The 19,565-nt window shown below is 41.1% G+C and overlaps 1 protein-coding gene across 6 annotated transcripts in view; it reads right to left on the reverse strand.

Annotated features, from left to right (window-relative positions):
- The window catches only part of LOC134209714 (protein GDAP2 homolog), a 292,581-nt gene that overhangs the window by 158,636 nt on the left and 114,380 nt on the right, over positions 1-19,565 (reverse strand). For all 6 annotated transcript variants that reach the window (XM_062685727.1, XM_062685726.1, XM_062685729.1 and 3 more), the window contains exons 2-5: positions 19,261-19,339; positions 19,002-19,168; positions 9,111-9,253; positions 8,916-9,048 (exon numbers count right to left, since the gene is read on the reverse strand). In XM_062685727.1, the coding sequence (XP_062541711.1) occupies positions 8,916-9,048; positions 9,111-9,253; positions 19,002-19,168; positions 19,261-19,335 (518 nt within the window). In that variant the 5' untranslated portion in view covers positions 19,336-19,339. The remainder of the gene's footprint in view (positions 1-8,915; positions 9,049-9,110; positions 9,254-19,001; positions 19,169-19,260; positions 19,340-19,565) is intronic.

Consider the following 19,565-nt stretch of genomic DNA (forward strand, 5'->3'; position numbering starts at 1 on the left):
GCAGCACTTTCCTTTCGAAAACTCCTAGTGCGCGTTGGTCCTCCACGAGCATCGTCCAGGTCTCGTGTCCGTAGAGGACTACCGGTCTAATGAGCGTTTTGTAGATGGTCAGTTTGGTACGGCGGCGAACTCTATTCGATCGAAGCGTCTTGCGGAGTCCAAAGTATGCACGATTTCCAGCCACTATACGCCTCCGAATTTCTCTGCTGGTATCATTTTCGGCAGTCACCAGTGAGCCCAAGTACACAAATTCTTCTACCACCTCGATTTCATCACCACCGATGCCAACTCGCGGTGGGTGGCTCACATTGTCTTCTCTTGAACCTCTTCCTATCATGTACTTCGTCTTCGACGTGTTGATGACTAGTCCGATCCGCTTGGCTTCCCTCTTCAGTCTGATGTAGGCTTCCTCCATCCTCTCAAAGTTACGTGCCATAATATCTATGTCGTCAGCGAAGCCAAATAGCTGGACGGACTTATTGAAAATTGTACCACTCGTGTTAATCCCTGCTCTTCGTATTACCCCTTCCAAAGCGATGTTGAATAGCAGACACGAAAGACCATCACCTTGCCGTAACCCTCTGCGGGTTTCGAAGGGACTCGAGAATGTCCCTGAAACTCGAACTACGCACATCACCCGATCCATCGTCGCTTTGATCAACCGTGTCAGTTTATCCGGAAATCCGTTTTCGTGCATTAGCTGCCATAGCTGGTCCCGATCGATTGTATCATATGCGGCTTTGAAGTCGATGAATAGATGATGTGTGGGCACGTTGTATTCACGGCACTTCTGCAGTACTTGGCGAATGGCGAACACCTGGTCCGTGGTGGAGCGTTCGCCCATAAAACCCGCCTGGTACTGCCCCACGAACTCTCTTGCAATTGGTGCTAGTCGACGGCATAAAATTTGGGAGAGTACCTTGTAGGCGGCGTTCAGCAATGTGATTGCGCGGTAGTTGCTACAATCCAGCTTATCGCCCTTTTGTAGATGGGACACGTGTGTACACGACATCTTCCATCCACTCCTGCGGCAAAACTTCCTCCTCCCAAATCTTGGTAATGACCCAGTGCAGCGCTCTAGCCAGTGCCTCACCACCGTGTTTAAATAGCTCTCCTGGTAGTTGGTCAACCCCAGGGGCTTTGTTGTTCTTCAGCCGGCCAATCTCCTCCTGGATTTCCTGGAGATCCGGGGCCGGTAGAATTATGTCCTGCGCGCGTTCCCTAGGTCCATCACCATACCGCCATCTTCGTCTGCCACATCGCCATTCAGGTGCTCTTCGTAGTGCTGCTGCCACCTTTGGATCACCTCACGCTCGTTCGTAAGAAGGTTCCCGTTTATGTCCTTGCACATATCAGGCTGTGGCACGTGGCCCTTACGTGAACGGTTCAACTTCTCATAGAACTTTCGTGTGTTATTAGTGCGGTACAGTTGCTCCGTCTCTTCACGGTCTCGATCTTCCTGCTGACGCTTTTTCCTCCGGAAAATCGAGTTTTGTCTGTTCCGCGCCTGTTTATATCGTGCCTCATTCGCCCTCGTGCGGTGTTGCAGCAATCTCGCCCATGCTGCATTCTTCTCTTCTAATTACTGCTCACATTCGCCGTCATACCAGTCGTTTCTCCGATCCGGGGGCACCGTGCCAAGTGCAGCGGTTGCGGTGCTACCAATGGCGGATCGAATATCTCTCCAGCCATCTTCAAGAGACGCTGCGCCTAGCTGCTCTTCCGTTGGGAGTGCCACTTTCAGCGTCGTGGCTATCTCTAGAGGCAGGGCCGGATTTATGGGGTGGCCGGGGGGTCTGTGGCCCCGGGCCCCCACAAATCTCATGTACCAAAACCAACCTTTTTTGTACATTTTGGGGCCCCCACATACCGTCGGCCCCGAGGCCCCCTTCCGGCTAAATCCGGCCCTGTCTAGAGGTTTGTATGAAAATTGCCATAGTCTAGAACGGATTGAAAGATCAGTAGAATTGCGAAAGTAAAGACTTCAGGTTCAGCTCATACTCTTCATAGCAGCTGCACATGATTTGCATTGGCATTTGGCATGGAAGCACTTCACAAATCTGTATTTTTTGAATAAGTGTTCGTGGTATTTCTCGGTGTAGCACTACAAAAATTATAATTTTTCGAAGGACGGAAAGAGACAGACGACACAAAACCGGTGGTAAATCATTCAGAAAGTTCTTTTCATCGTCCAACTTTTATTGAGCCTTAATTGAAGAAATCGACGTACTTTATAAGACATAACGGAGAAGAGGGATTTAAAAAAAAAACATTACAAATCGTTACAAATTATATCTCGCGCATAGTTTCATAAGGGCGTAACTTCATTGATCGATTTCTCTTATTTTAGATTTTTTTCTTTCGATAATATCGCAAAAGATTCAAAGCTACAACCATGATTGTTACTTCTGAAGGAAGATGCAGCCATCCTTTACCACCTCAAACCATAACATCTATGGCAAACTGTCTAAATTCGCTGCATTGTTAAAAAGAAAGCATCGAAGAAGAGAAATCGATCAACGCAGTTACGCCCCTATGATCCTAAGCGCGAGATTTACAAATGTCAGATGGTTAGCCACCTATGCAGTTGATCGGTCGATGATCGGATTCGCCATCGAACCTCTAATAGCTCGTGCTGATTGTATTGCGGATACATTTTGCTCTTCTATAGGACGATATGGAGTATTCCGGATATTTTCGACCAAAAATAATATTGTGAGAGGGCAATTATTTTCAAAAAATTCTCTAATAAATCCGAGGAGTTTTTTTTTATTTTTTTCACTTTAATTTTTTTCTATTATTCCCCGCTACTTCCACCCACTCTCGACCTTTCGGAGACCAGTAGAATATATTTTAAATTTTAAAATTTGTAAAGGAAGTTCAATATTCCAAAAATTTAATTTAAATTGCGTACATAAGCAATTCAACAAAAAATCCGCGGAAAAGATTTAAAATTTCGTTTCGTTTCGAAAAATTTCGAATTGAATGGACCTTGATTTCGTATCGTTTCGAGGTCTCGAAAATAAATCTATATTTCGTTTCGTTTCGTTTCGAATCAACAGAGAAATTTAAAATTTCGTTTCGCCAGGAAAAAGTGTATTATCGCATACCCTTAGTTAGCAGATATCTCCCGTAAGTAATTTTTCTAATAATTTTTGTTACTCAACGAATTCTCTAGATTGAAATGGTTCTGTAGATAGAGCTCAATCCCGGGTTGGGTGCTTAACTGGTGATATTCTAGAAGCAAGACACGGATATGGCTAGGGCTCCGATGCATGGCCAAATAACTAAGGGTATGCGATAAGACTAACTTTTTCCTAACTTTTTCTTTTTTAACTTAACCTAACTTTTTCCTAACGAAACGAAACGAAACGAAATTTAAAATGTCTGTGTTGATTCGAAATGAAACGAAACGAAATATATATTTACTTTCGAAACTTCGAAACGATACGAAATCAACGTCTATTTAATTCGAAATTTTTCGAAACGAAACGAAATTTCATTTTTTTCCGCGGAATTTTTATTGAATTGATTTTACATTATGTACGCAATTCTGATTTAATTTTCTCAAAGGCAAATAACTGCTTTGCGACCAATAGAATTATAGTAACAGAAGAAGCAGTATTTCATGAATTAATTTGAATAGCGCAATCAACAGAACAACATGAAAGCTTTTGATTGCAGTACTCAAATTAAATCATGAAAAAAATGTTACTTAAGTCTTTTTGAAAAGTTAAGCGAGAAATCGCCGTGTTCCCGTTTACCATTGGCGATAAGGCAAAACCCCAGCATTTGTGCCGCTTTCAAAGGAATTCATCCTGGAGAGGGTGCTCCCGAATCTGATCATTTTTATATCGGTTCAGCTTTATATCAATAAGTAGGGGAACAGACGGCTTTGGCAGGTTTTGCTCTATTATTGGCAGGGGTTTTTGTCGACTGAATTTTATGAAATTTGGCCACAATATTCTTTGATATGCAAAGAATGTTTGGGCCAAATTTGAGCATAATCAGTCATAAAAAACCCCCTGCCAATAATAGAACAAAACCTGCCAAAGCCGTCATCACCCCTGTGTATATAATAATATAGGAATTGTGTGATTTTTTTTATATGTTGATTAAAATTTTATTTAAAACCTTATTTCATTTAAGACTTATGTGATTATATTGAAGCATACGTCATATTCATTTGAACCGTTTGTTTCAGAAACTGCATATGTAACATTTTTGGCCAAAATGAGATTTTTATATATTCTGAATCCTCGTCCAAAAATACGTATCGTGGCAAAAAATACAAAAAAAAATTTTTGTCGTTTGTTTGAGAAACTACATATGTGCACGCACTTTGAAGAGCAATTATGGAGTACTGTTTGCAGTTTTCGCACTGGAAGTGTCCCACAGTGTTGAGTTTTGCCAAAAACTATTGATCTGTATCGAAGAAATCAAAAGAATTTGCGCCAATTTGTTCATAAACAGTTTTTGTTGGTTTCTTGAAATTTTGTAAAATAGACTTATACAGTTTCTCGAACAAATGATTCATTTATCAGCGTGGTTTTATGGTATTGAGCTAAATCAAAACTAAAATATACGAATATAGCATACGCAGATAGAGAATTGTTAAATAACATACACAGCAAATAATTTTGAAAATTCAACGACGTGTAAAATTGCCGCTATTTCTAACAAACTAATAAACACTTGATGTTCATTAAAATTTTATTGAATTTCACAAGCAAGCACGGTTTAAGTTTATTTCGATTTGAAAGAAAGGTAAGATCGATTGAACGTTACGTTTATTTGCATGCTCCAAATATGTGCATGAAAATACATTTAAAATCACAACATATTTTTATCTGTGTACATTTGCTCGCTAGACGAATCTTCTGCACCTTTCTGAAATACGCAAAGATATATATTCCAGATTGTGTTTCAGAAATGTGATCGCAAAGCTTTTACGACTGCAGTTTGCCAGGTGAGAATTATAGGAGACCCATAGTCTTATATTTTTTTGGAAAAGATGTTCAATTTTGATACACATAGTTAAGTTTGCCATTTGAGGTGTTTATACGAGATATTGCGAAAAAAGATTCGGCTGCCGGTGGGACTTGAACCCACTCTATTTCATTAAGTACACGGATGTATTACCAATTATACAACAGCTGCCCTTGCGAGAAGTTGTTTCATAACCAGCTTATAACAATGGGATATCAGTCATTTCTCCGTATCCATCGAATCTGACTTCCCTCACAAGTCATATATCAAGAAAAATATAGTCTTATATACAATCAACTCGACGAACCAAGCTATTGTCTGTTTGTCCTTGTATATGTGTTTGTTCATATGAGGCATGCAAAACTTGTCAAATTTTCATCCTCAACCGACTTCAATTAAGTGTAAGAAACAGCTGCTATGGACAGTATGAGCCGGCCACGCCCTTACAGTCAATTTAGGGTAAGGAGAGGAAAATTAGTTTGATACTCATTATTATAAGATTATAAGAGGAAGTCTCTGCATCTCCGTGAGCACCATGTGAAAGGAATCTTTGATTTGTTGAAAAGGTAATTTATGTGAAGCCACCTTGGTAAGCGACTAAATATTTATTGTAAACGAAGTTATTTTGAAAACTCGAAGACGAAAACCGTGTTTCAAATCAATCCAACGCAAAATCATGTACTTCGTTTAATGTTTTCCTTAGGGCCTTCTTAACTCTTAAGCGGTGCTTAGTCATGCGCTTAAACCTGGTTTGAGGCATAAGCGGTGAAGAAGTTGGCCTTTAATAAAAAAAGGCTCTCTAAAAATACATATATCACAAGGGCATTAGGAATTCACGCCCCGACTTTGCCTCTTTGACAAAGTTGTACTGCTCTGATTCTTAAATATTGAGTCGTATCACTTTTGAAAAAAATGGGATAGAATGTTAAAGATATTTTTCGTTTTCTGTTGGACATTTCTAGCAAAACACCGAAGACGTTTTATAGAAGTCAACTAAATACGTATTAGATAGATAGGCGTTAATAGAAAAAAATGTAAAACATAAAGTTTTGAAAATAGTTTTATGACTTTGTTCAGCGGCGCAGCCAAATTTTTTTATACTACTCGACCGTACGAGACAGTATGGCTTAAGTCGAAATTTGTTTCGAAATTCCGCGGAATTCCGTTAAATTTCGTAAAAAGCTAGTTTTTACTAGCGAAATGTTTGGAATTTTACGATACGAAACGAAATCAAGAAACCTGATTTCGCCATGCTCAAATTCCGCGGAATTTCCTAAAACGAAATTTTTCGAAATACCGCATATGCTTACAAATAACATTATTACTGTTTTGGCTTTCTCAAAACAGGAGAATGATTGGAAAGGGGCGCGCCTTTATTGAAATATCTCTCAGTGAAGGGTTTAAATAGCGGGACCTTGTCATAATACTTTATTCCTTCTGAAAAGCAAAACAAAATCTGTATCGAAACCGATACTGTCGTGCTTCTCAATAGCACTGGAGTAATTCGACATGCACTTATACACTAAGGATACGGGTAATGCTACAATAGATCTAATAACTGATCGCAGTGGCACATCCGAACAGGAAAAAAGTAGCTTCCCTGCAAAAGCGGCCTGAGAAATTGACCGTCTCACCTCAAGCGGTTCTATTTGCAGAAGAGGACAAAGTTCCACGTACGATGGCAGGTTCATCGGGTCGCGCCTCCTGAGGAACAAACTTTTTTTGATAAGAAAATTATGTTGAGCTTTTTAGTGGAAGACGAGTTTAAACAATTAAGTGGTGGAATTCAATGGGATTGTTTAAACTCGTCTTATGACAGGTGAAACTTTTTTTGAATAGTTTCGATTCGGGCGTTTCTGACGTGGAATGGGCTCCATATGACAGCATCCGACTCCAAAATTGATCGTACCAGCAAACAGCAGAGGGCTTTGAGACAAAATGGATCACGGAACATGTCTGAAATTTTGAACATTAAGCCTAATTGTCAGTTGGCTCTGGCGATTATGTCGTTGTAGTGAACTCGAAAGGTAAGCCCAGTGTCCTAGATAACGCCGAGATCCTTCAGGTGCTGCACTCTAGTAAGACTACGTCCAGAAAGGCTATAGTCAAAGATTAACGGCATGTTCTTGCGGTGGTACGAAATATTGTTGCATTTTTCGATACTTAGACACAACAAATTACGCCAACACCAACCTGCGAAGATACGCACCATATGTTGTAGCAGTCTGTGTCCGATTTTATTATTTTGTATATTTTCGTGTCATCTGCGTGAAATAAGCGACAGCCGGCAGGTAGCAACAGCGAGACATCGTTTATGAAAATCAAGAAAAGCAGAGTGTCGTAGCCAAGCAAATTTATTCGGTGGATTTAAAACAAACTACAACATACAATTGTCGTAGCCAAGCAAATCCGTTCTCCAACTTGCTTGTTTTTTGTTAAAAATAAGCGTTGGACACTTGTAAACAAATGGCGTGTTCACGCCTCAAGAAACGAACACTGAATGATCGTCATTTATTTTCTTTGTCCTCTTCTAACAATCTCGAATTCCCTGTCAGCCTACTGAGATTTAATTTCGATTTTCTTCTCATTAGCTTCTTAGTATGCTGGCATTTCAAATGCCTACTACGATAAAATTTCAAATTCGTTTTCATTTTATTTTATCTAAATTCTATTCTATTTACATATCAATGTAACCAAAAACTGCAAATCCTTGTTTCAGGCTCACTTTATTCCCCACACAGAGGACCAAGATTACTGCCCTGCAGAACTCCCGAGTTGTTGGAGAATGCTTCCGACACCGACAAACCTATCTTAACCAATGACAACACTCGGCCTGCTTTTCATCCCGGCATTCTATTAGCATTTCCTCAGTTATTAATTGAAAGCTTTTCTTTGCCCTCCATTGCATGAGTTATAGTATGCATCTTGTGTGGCAAGTACTATGGATACTTTATGCCCATGGAGTCGAGAATGTTTCCCACCCGTAAGCATCCTAGACCGCACCGAGAATCGAACTCACCATCTCCGGATTGGCAATCCTTCGCTTTTGCTCACAAGGATACTGGAGACCCGGCTAATACTTATGCATCTGCTGATAAAACAAGGCTTAATATCCGATATTTTATCCGGAGTCCGGATTGACACTGTTTAAAAAGCCCTCCAATCTAGTTCATAATTTCCTTAACACAACTTTTAATAGAAACTGGTAAATTCTGCTAACAAATGGATTATTCATTGAGGATTGTTGAATTTGAGAAACACAAATAGATAGCATGCATCCCAAATGGTGATCGCAGAAATGGTAAAGGTAAATCAAATTCAGACATACTCAAACACTCATAGACATATTGCAAAATGTGCAAATCATTATTACTGACATCATCAGCTGTAGTTTTATTTTCGTTTTATTTCGACAAATATGAATATTTCCAGTTGGTGTTTGAAGACGATATTTGCATAATTTTGGTTTAATGACTAAGTACTACGCTGCCGTAATCTGAAAAAGTGACGTATACGCCATTTACCAAAAATGGTGTTAACGATTACTACTCATCGAGCTCTTTAACAGAAAAATGAAGAACATGCATGTTGTAAAATTGCTGTTACGTCACTTTTCCAGATTACGGCAGTACGGTACGGTAAACTTTTGTCATTTGGTTTTAGTAAAGAATAAAATATGTATGAATGAAAATATCACAACAAAGAAAAAATGTTTTGAAGTGAACATGTTTGCATATATTGGAAAGCAACACTCAACTATACAATACATACTTTTTTTAAGATGCGAATATGAACATAAACGATACACATACATATCGACATGAGAGTAGTTTGTTTCAGTACAAATGTAAATTAGGTAATTGTCAATTCACACGTGTTAAAATCTATGATGAACCATAAACCCCCGTCCCGCCACATGTACTCACCTATAACAGGAATGTAGCGTGTTCTCGGACGCTGAGCGGTATTTCTCACTGTAGATAGGTCCAACGGTGTGGATGATGTACTTCGCAGGCAGAAAGAATCCTGGTGTAACACAAACTTCACCGGTTTTGCATCCTAAAATGGACATAATTCGATTACCGTTCTGGAATTCGGCCGAAGACCGCACGGTTACTCACTTCCGACGTCGTGCACCACAGCGGAGGTTAGAGCGGCACCGGCTCGTCCGAAAATCTTCTTGGAAATCCGATTCTTCTCGGTTAGTGTTTCATCGGTGGTATTAGTTATCGCATCGACGGCCAGCAGCGAAATGTCACCTTGCCTGTTGCGGTGCCGGACCAAAGGGTAGTCAAAACAGATTAGTGGACGTCATCGTATGTAATGCAGTTATTACTTTGAATAAGGGAAAATAAGGGAACTGCGTTTGCTAAAAATAGACAATGCTGTTGGATGCATTTGCGACGACGAAGAATGCGCTTCGGTGGGGCTTCACTGCTCTCAAGCACGTGGTCCGTTCCTGGCGAGGAGAGTCCATTCATATAAAGCCTTAATGGGGGGATAAATATGCCGTGTATGTGTTACGACATCACTTGGAATCGCGGGGAATGCTAAGAAGCCCAACATCAGAACGCCATCCCGACACGCTGGACACTGACCGCAGCCAACATTGGGACTGAATTAGTGCCAACGACGGAGCAAAGGGGCTGAATGAATGCAGCAACCAACGGCTTGTTGAAGTCAAGCGAGATAAAACCGGAATAGGCTCTATGCTTGCTGGTCGTTGACGTAAATAGCTTTTTCTATCACTTTAGCGGTCTTATGCTAATCGTCCAATATGCAAGTAATGTGCGTCAATCAATGAATGGGTTCGTGCACGAATGCTACTAACCGCTATTGAGTGTGATTAAAAAAAGTGTGACAGGTTTCTTTTTCTTCGTTCGCGACTCTACGTTCCAACTGAAATTTGGCCACCACTACAAAAAAAAAATCTCTTCATAACACTTCATAAACTTCAATTAACAGCTAAAGATTTTCTATAGCATACATTTCATGAACTTTTAGTTAGCTTTGCTTTTAGTTTGCCACATTGCTACAGCAATGTAAGTTTATACTCGAAACCATCGAAGCAAGAACCAAGTCTTCGGATTGGAAAAATCACGCCTTTCCTCACAAAGCTTATTGGGGATCTTGTGTCAAGTGTTGATCTTAATTCACTGATAATTTATGAGTCTGTTGTTCTTGTAACATTTTTTTCAAACGAGAATCTGTATTTGGCAATATTAGAATCATGACTATTCATGTACCATATTTGTCATGGTTAGACACTACTATGGAATTGGAAAAAGAGCCAAAAATATATTTCGATTTTCTTTGGACATTATACTAAAGTTTGCTTCGGATTTCATGGTGGATATTGAAAGACAATAGCTTTGACTAGCGTACTGAAGTGAAAAGTAGCAAAAAATCTACAACTGGCCTATCTAAACGACCTATTCTCAAAGCAATCTAGAGTTGATCTGTGATTTATCAATTTTACTTTTACACTTTTACATTTTGAAGAGTGTGTATTATATTTGTTTGCAGCAGGAAAAATGTTGAAAGCTAGAACGGCAATTCCTGGTATTAAAAAATGTGGCTTAACTAGCTAATGCCGGACCGACTTACTTTAGCTTTTTCTACAGACTTCAGATTTTTCTGTTTTTTTAAAATAATTTCACAGGAAAAAAATATCAACACTACACTATCTCGCGTGTATGGCTTTCGGCCTGTGCCGATGAACTTTTGGTAAAACTTGAGGTCTTGAACCCAAATATATCAAATGGATTTACACAACAGTAGTACGACCAATTTTGGCTTATGAATGTCTTGTGTAAAACAAAAGGGTGAAGTGAGGACAATTCAGTCTAAATTGGGCCATCTTCAAAAGATGACTGGTGCGTTCTCTTCGACTCCCACGGCTGCTCTAGAGGTTCTCTTCGACGTGGCCCTACACCTCAAACAAGAAGCACTTTCTTGTACTTACCGATTATAGGTTCTCGGTTTCGCACTACGTTGTTACAGCTCATTGTTGATTGGGACAGAGCTGTCTTCGCTCCAAATCATCTCACACTCGATAGTAGTTTTTCTTGTAGGACATTTTCAACACAATTCCCCTTACGGAATGAGTGGACAACTGTCTATTTGGAGAGAAGTATGTCGGGCAGCGATGTTTGTTACACTGACGACTCCCTTTTCGAAGGTAGAGCGTGTGCAGGTGTCTACTCGCGTGAGCTGAGATTGGAACATTCCCACTCACTGGGTAGGCACTGCACTGTCTTTCAAGCGGAAATATTTGCCATTATGTGTGGAGTGCAAACTGCACTGCAGAAATACATTATGGGCAAAGTAATATACTTCTGTTCAGATAGCCAAGCAGCTATAAAAGCTCTAGCTTCGGCCAACTAAAGGTCGAAGCTAGTAATCGCTTCGCTAATGTCTTAGTCACGGCCTTGACAGGTCACTGCCGACTCAACTATCACATGGCAAACATTCAACGTGTAGAATCATTTGTCTGTGATGGTTGTGAATTCGATTATGGAACTTCTTATCATCTGATATGTAACTATCTAGTTTATGCGCAACTGCGTTTCCAAATATTTGCTAAACACTTACTTAGTGAAATTTACTACAGAAACTTGAACCTTTGAAGTATTATGTTGCTCATAACCCGTTGTGGTAAGGAGCACTGAGCTTTTGTAAGTTTATACATTGTCAGTTGCGTGATGAGAAAGGCTGTGAAGGTGAGAACATGCCCTTGGAGCCGACGTTCTGATACCTGGAGGCGCTCCAAGAAGAATTCCTAAGATTCATCCTGAATTCCCCCAGGAGTTCATTCTGGTATTAGGTATCAGAACGTCGGCTCAGGAGGCACGTTTCCCTCAATTTGGGAGATTCGTGCCATCGCCTTCACTGGCCTTTCTCATCATTTACCTGACGGAAAAGGAAGTGAAAAGGGGAAAGGAAGAGGGAGTGAAGTTGGAAAGGAGAATGGAACCATTTATACGAAAGCCAATTATGTAGACTCACACGCATTCAGCTAGGGACTAAAGAGAGGTCACAAAAATACAGAGGACGTAACAATGGACGAATGAAACACAGAGTGCACTGTGAAAAACGCATGATGCGAATCCATATAGGTGACAATCACAAAGTACATTGTAAAAATCGCATAAGGCGAATCAATATAGGTGACAATTTGTTGAAAACTAAGTAAAACACATATTCATAACCCCACTCTTATTTAACCTCACGTTGAGATTGAACAAGAGTAGCCGAAGCCAAACGTCAAGGACGAGACACAGAGTACACTGTGAAAAAACGCATAACGCGAATCCATATAGGTAACATACACAAAGCACATTGTAAAAAACGCATAATGCGAATCCATATAGGTGACAATTTGTGGAAAACTAATTAAAACACATATTCATAACCCTACTCTTATTTAACCTCACGATGAGGTTGAATAAGAGTAGCCGATTATCTCGGAGAAGTAAAAAGTCAACTACGCCATAGCTCCGGTTAGCGCAGCGAGGGCTAAAATACTGTGAAGGGGGCCCTGGTGCTTCACAGGCTTCATTTGCGGTTAGGTTCTTATTAGACCCCCCTAACCATTCGTAGGCACGGTAAGCATAAAGAAAATTAGGGGTCACCTGTATGGTGGACTTCTACCACTGGAACAGGCAATCCGTAATGTTATTCTTAGCCAGATAACCAGCTGCCGACACCACACGGCTATCTAGGCTGTTCGTGGAGAGAAGTTGACATTGACTTTACGTCAACTCTCAATGTGGCCGAACAGCCGAAGTGGAGCTCCAAGAAGAATTCCTAAGATTCATCATGAATTCCCCCAGGAGTTCATTCTGAGGTCCCCCAGGAATTCATTCTGAGTTTCCCCAGGAATTCATTCTGAATTCACCCAGGAATTCATTCTGAACTCCCCCATGAATTTATTCTGAGTTCCTCTAGAAATTCATTCATAATTCTCTCAGGAATTCATTCTGAATTCCCCCAAGAATTCATGTTGTATTCCCTTAGGAGTTTATCCTGAATTCCTCTAGGAATATATCCTTAATTCCTCCTGGAATTCATCCTGATTCTCCAAGGAACTCATCCTCAAGGATTCATCCGGAATTCTTCGAAAAATTCATCCTGATTTCCTCCAGGAATTCATTCTGAATTCCTCCATGAATTTATTCTGAATTCCTCCATGAATTTATTCTGAATTCCTCCATGAATTTATTCTGAATTCCTCCAGGAATTCATCCAGAACTACTCCAGGAATTCATTCTGAACTCCACCAGGAATTCACTCTGAACTCCTCCAGGAATTCATCCTGAATTTCTCCAGAAATTCATCCCGAAGTCTTCAAGTCCTCATTCAGAACTCCCTCCGGAATTAATTTTGAATCCCCCCAGGAATTCTTTCTGAATTCCCCCAGAAATTCAGTATGAATTTCCCAAGGAATTCATCCTGGAGTTACGTTAAAAATGCCTTGTTGGAGTTCTTTCAGGAAATCGCACAGGAATTTCTCCAAAAATTCTTCTTGAAGGTCCACCAGAAATTTCTACTAGAGTTCCTCCAGAATTCCCTCCTAAGTTAACCAAGCAATTCCTCCTAGGGTTCCTGCAGGAATTCTATATGAGGTTCACCAAGGATATATTTTTGGAATTCCTACAGGAATCCTTCCTGTAGCTTCTTAGAAAAATCTTCTCTCTATTCCAGAAATTACTCCTGAAGTTTCTTCAGGAATTCCTCCTGGAGCACTTCTAGAAATAACTCCTGGAGTTCCTCCGGGAATTTCTCCTAGAGCTCCTGGAGGTACTCTTTCTGGAGATTCTTCAGGATTTCTTTCTTCACGGATTTCTCCAAGCGTCTCTTCGGAAATTCTTCTTCGCTTTTCTTCGGAAATTAATCTTGAAGTTCCTTCAGGTATTCAGGAGAAATTCCTGACGAAACTCCAGTGGAAACTCTAGGGCAGCGGTTCTCAACCTGGAGTACATGTACCCCTGGGTGTACCTTCGCTGGTACCCAGGACAAAAATGCGTAATGGCGGACGTATCACAATTACAATCGAAGCTTATTGATAAAGTTTTGGCAATTCTGTATTTTTCATTTCAAAACTTTGTCTTGTACATAATATGCATTATTTATTTTTAATTTTCAGACTAACGCCGGAGTGGTCTGTGGAGTGCATAAAAGTGTTCGCCATTCAGTTCAGTCCATGGCTGCATGTCGCCAACCACGCAGTCTGCGGAGGTTCCGCAAATCGTCTTTCACCTGATCGATCCACCTTGCTCGTAGGATCGTTGTCAAGAACCATTTTCATCATCATTACTACCCGTCATTTTGGCTACGTGCTCGATCTACCGCAGTCTTACGATAATCGCGGGGTGAACGATGGATGGTTCTCCCAACACTCTAACTTTCACCTACTCAGTGACTGAGTAAAATTGTATTGCCGTCTCTTTTCTTCCCATGGAAATTTTACTCAATTTCCGTCAAAAGCAGGATTAGTTTTGAGTTGTCCCGCTTTTGACGGAAATTGAGTAAAATTTCCATGGGAAGAAAAGAGACGGCAATACAATTTTACTCAGTCACTAAGTAGGTGAAAGTTAGCGTGAACAGCTGATGCAACTCGTGGTTATTTCGTCTTCTCCACCATCTGCACCCCACCTGATGAGCGTTTTGTAGATAGTCAGTTTGGTACGGCGCCGAAGTCTATTCGATCTGAGCGCTTTGCTTCTCGGAAGCATTCACCCAAACAACTCGAAGGCCTCCTTCCAAGATATTCAGAAGCCTTCTTTTGAGAGGCTTGAAAGCTTCCTTTGAAGATGCTTGGAAATTTCCCTTCAAGAGGCTTGGAAGCCTCCTTTCAAGAAGGCTGCTGGCCATTTTTCAAGAGGCCCGGAAGCCTCGCTTAGAGATCCTCTTTTCAATAGGCTCGGAATCCTCCTTTTAAGAAGGTCGGAAGCCTTCTTTCAAAAAGCTCGGAAGACTCTTTTGAAGAGGCTCGCAAGGTTCTTTTCAAAAGGTTTGAAAAACAACTTTCAAGAGCCCGGAAGCTTTGTTTTAAGATGCCCGGACGTCTACTTTCAAGAGGCTCGGAAGTCGCCTTTTAAAAGAGTCGGAAGACTTTTTTCAAAGAGCTCGAATGGCTCTTCCAAGAGGCTCGTGAAGCTACTTTCTAGAGCCTTCTTTCAAGAATGTCGGAAACCTTTTTTCAAAAAGCTCAGAAGGCTCCTTTCAAGAGACTCGAAAAGTTCTTTTCAAAAGGCTCGGAAAACTCCTTTTAAGAGGCTCAGAAGCCTTTTTACAATAGGCTCAAAAGCTCCTCTCCAGTAGGCTTGGAAGACTCCTTTCAAGAGGCCTGAAAGCCGTCTTACAAGAAGCCCGGAAGCCTGCTTCCAAGAGGCTGAGAAGCTTCCTTTCAACAGGCTGGGAAGCCTCTTCTTTCAAAAAGCTCGGGAAGCTCCTTTCAAAAGACATGTAAGCCTCCTTTTAACAGACTCGGAAGCCTATTTTCAGTAGGCTCGCAAGCCTATTTTCAAGAGGCTCGGAAGCTTATTTTCAAGATGCTAGTCTTTCAAGAAGTCCGGAAGCCTGCTTCCAAGAGGCTGAGAAGCTTCTTTTCAACAGGCTGGAAAGCCTCCTTTCAAGAGGCTGGGAAGCATCTTTTCAAGAGGCCGGAAGCCTTGTTTTAAGGCGTCCGGAAGTCTACTTTCAAGAGGCTCGGAAGCTGCTTTTTAAAAGGGTAGGAAGCCTACTTTCAAAAAACTCGGATGGCTCCTTTCAAGCGGCTCGGGAAGCTCATTTCAAGAGGCTCAGAAGCCTCCTTTCAAGAGGCTCGGAAGCTTATTTTCAAGAGGCTCGAAAACATACTTCCAAGAGGCTCAGAAGCCTCCCTCCAATAGGCTTGGAAGCATACTTTCAAGAGGCCCAGAAGCGTCCTTTCGAGATGCAAAGGAAGCCCCCTTTTAAGTGTTTCGAACGCCGCCATACAAGAGGCTCGAAGGCTACGCAAGAGGCTTAGAAGCCTCTAATCAAGGTGCGAAAGCCTACTTTTAAGATATTCAAGGGCTTGGAATTGTTCTTTCAAGAGACCTGGAAGCCTACTTTCAGGAGGGAGTACCTCAATTAATGTAATAGTTTGAAGGGGTACCTCTCAAGGAAAAGGATGAGAAAAGCTGCTCTAGGGGATCTCCAAGAGAGTTTCCTGATGTAACTCTAGGAGGAATTCTGAAGGAAAATCAGGAAGAATCTCTGGACCAATTCCATGAGGAATTTATGAAGAAACTAGCTAGCACCAGCAGACATTTCTGGATGGACTGTAGGAGGAATGCCAGAAGAAATTCCTCCTGGAGTTCACCCAGGAGTTCTTGCTAAAGTTCCTCTGAAGTACCGCTAAAGTTACTTTAGACATTTCTCTTGGAATACTTTCAAAAGGTCCTTCAGGAATACTTCCGGATGTTTTCCGGGATTTCGTTCAAATTTTCTTCTTCTTTCGTTCTTTTTCTTCCGGAATTCCAATAATAATTCCTAGATTTCCTACATAAATTCTTCTTGTGATTTTCGGTCAAATGACCTTTTCTGACAAATGACCCATTCGGCCAAACGCGTTTTTCGGGCAAATGACGTGTTCGCACAAATGACATTCTCGGCCAAACGACTATTTCGTCCAAACGACATTTTCCGCCAAATGATCTGTAAACAACTTTTTCGGCCAAATGGTCTATTTTGCCAATTGACCATTTGGTTTGCAATTAATTGCATATTATTCGGCAACTCGGCCGTACGAAAACCATTTTTTTGTTAAATATCTTGGCTGTGCATATGCACAGCATATGTTTCGAAATGGACAAATTGATATGAAATTTGCGAAAAAGAATCCACGTGTCTTGGAGGGACATGGAGTGCGATCCTCTTGTTTAATAAACAATGTGCACTCGCTTGGCTGTGGATATACAACAGTAAAGCACATGTGGAGATTGGACAAATCAAGCATCCGAAAGATATTCAATTTGCAAAAAAAGAGCTAACCGCGGTGGAGGTTGGTACTCGGATTCTGATGGATTTTCCGCAAACGTGACCTTTAAGTGGTCTTGTTGTGTAGGGGTTATCACGCCTATCTAGAGAGTAGGAGGTTGAGGGTTCGAGTCCCTCCAAGACACGTGGATTCTTTTTCGCAAATTTCATATCAATTTGTCCATTTCGAAACATATGCTGTGCATATGCACAGCCAAGATATTTAATAAAAAACATTTGGTTTGGTCAAATGGATTTCGGCCCGTTTTGCGACAGAACTGGTCCTCCGATCGAAAAACTTGTCGAACGGGTTGAAATTTCGGCCAAACGATCTGTTGGGACAAACGAGTGTTTTGGCCAAATTACCAGTTCAGCCGTAAATACTTTTTGGCTGTATTTCGAAAACGGACGCCATAAAAAAATGCCACTCCTATTCAAGTAGCCTGCGGCTCAAATGGATTTCGGCGTAAAACGCCGCTTCCGCCGACTTCTTTCGAAAACGATGCTTCCGCCGACTAAAATTATGATAAACGCCGCCGACGACGATTTTTGGAACGGCGCCCACCTCTAGAATAAAGTCATTAGGGCGAAAGCAATTTGGATGAAGTCCACAAGACCGAATGTTGTTTGGCCAAACAAATCATTATACCGAAACCCATCAGACTGAAAGTCAATTGGCCGAATGGCCGAACTGGTCATTTGGTCATTGGTAATTTTTCAACTTTAATCTCACGACTTTCAACATTCCATTCAGTATTTAGTTCTACAAGTACTGAACGAGTATCATGGTTCTTACTCGTAAATGCAGCAATCTAGCTTTGAATCGCTCAACTGTCTAAGACGAGTTCTGTACTTTCCATTCCATCACGTTTTGATATCTTCACAGATACGTATTTCGACCTCAACTGTGAGGCCGTCATCAGTGTCTCGTACTTGACTTGACTTCAAGTCGGTCAGATGGGTTTCAGTCTAATGATTTGTTTGGCCAAACAACATTCGGTCTTGTGGCCTTCATCCAAATTGCTTTCGGATTTGTGGCCTTCATCCGAAAGGCTTTCGGCCTTATGAATATCGTCTAAAGATGTGCACCGGTCCAAAAATCGGCGGATCGGAGATCGAGCTTCTTTTGGTCAATTTCCATTGAGCAAGCATTTGATATTGATTAGTATCTTCACGTAAAAGAACATATCTTTGAATAGATTATTATAATATAGTAGATTTTCGACCATCGAAATGTAGTGTTTTTCCTGAAAATTAAGATTTTGAACACCCTAAGATGGCTCTCCACATCGCAGTTTCTAGGGCATGTCCCAGACGATTTGTTCATTGTAGCAAACTAAAATACAAATAAATACACGCTTACTCAAAGCATGATTCATGTAAGAACTACTACAGCTCCTATTACATTTTAGTTACAGTATAGCTGCGCAGGCTTAGTTTCATTGATTTCACAGATTTTGGTTTTCAGAAGGTAAGATTGTTCAAATAGATCAAAAATGTAAACTTTCAATCTAAGATGATCAAAAAATAATAAAAGCAAAATCGTTAACTCATTAGTTCGTATTTTTTTTAGTAGTGTTGCGTTGTACACATAGGGTAGAGAACCATTTGAGCAGCACCCCCTATTCCCGTCAGCAACGTTCATTACTCGAGCGCATTGCTACCGAATTACTTGTATTTTAGTACATGGTTAGTTTCTGTCGATATCTAGTGATGTACAAACAATCAAGCCATTTGGTTGGAACGCTGTCGAGTTATTAACGTTGTAGACGGGAATAGGGGGTGCTGCCCAAATGGTCCCGCTCCCTACGTCAGCAACAAAAAATCTTGAATTTGTGAACAAAAAAGATAGTGTGGTGGTTCCCATATCTTTCGGGCTTCACAAAACTACACAGCTCATAAACTGACATCAAATTCGCGACGTGTTCATTCATAGATATTGGCACTTGTACATATCACCACTTTTCAACAAGATAAATTTAAACCTAAAAAAGACATAAACCTACCAGATTACAAATCGCTGATTGATCTGCTCATCACACGGGAACGGACAGGCGTCGTGCCGAGGTCCCTCGGCGTTGTGGATTTGGCTGTAGTCGGCAGGTCGTGGACGGCTTCCTTGACTGCTCTCCTTGGCACCCCAGGGCTTCAGGCTCTCAACGGTAACGTAGTGCTGTGGGGAGGAAATTTTTTCCAATTATTTAGGGGCTTTTTGTTAACCGGATATCGTCGGTTATCATCTTTCGTTTCGACATATATATTTACTGGTATTATTGGCTTTGTGATTCCTCCTAGTGACGGTTCAATATTCTCATTATAGATGTCAGACACTAGTCTCATCGCTCTGCCCAGGTCGAGTCAATCCGATGAGCGGGGTTGGGGTTTTGTCGTGACGTTCCACCGTGATTGAAACCGGCGTGGGTGCGAGAAGAAAAAAACAGAGAAACAGAGAGGGTATTTACATTAGCTGCGTGCGGACAACCAATTGGAACTTGTTTTCATTTCTGCTGTCGATGTCTTCCCGATGACTGAACCGGACTGGTAAATATTCAATACTACAGGTGCACAAT

This window comes from Armigeres subalbatus, chromosome 2 (genome assembly GCF_024139115.2).
Source record: "Armigeres subalbatus isolate Guangzhou_Male chromosome 2, GZ_Asu_2, whole genome shotgun sequence".
NCBI classification, from domain to species: Eukaryota; Metazoa; Arthropoda; class Insecta; order Diptera; family Culicidae; genus Armigeres; species Armigeres subalbatus.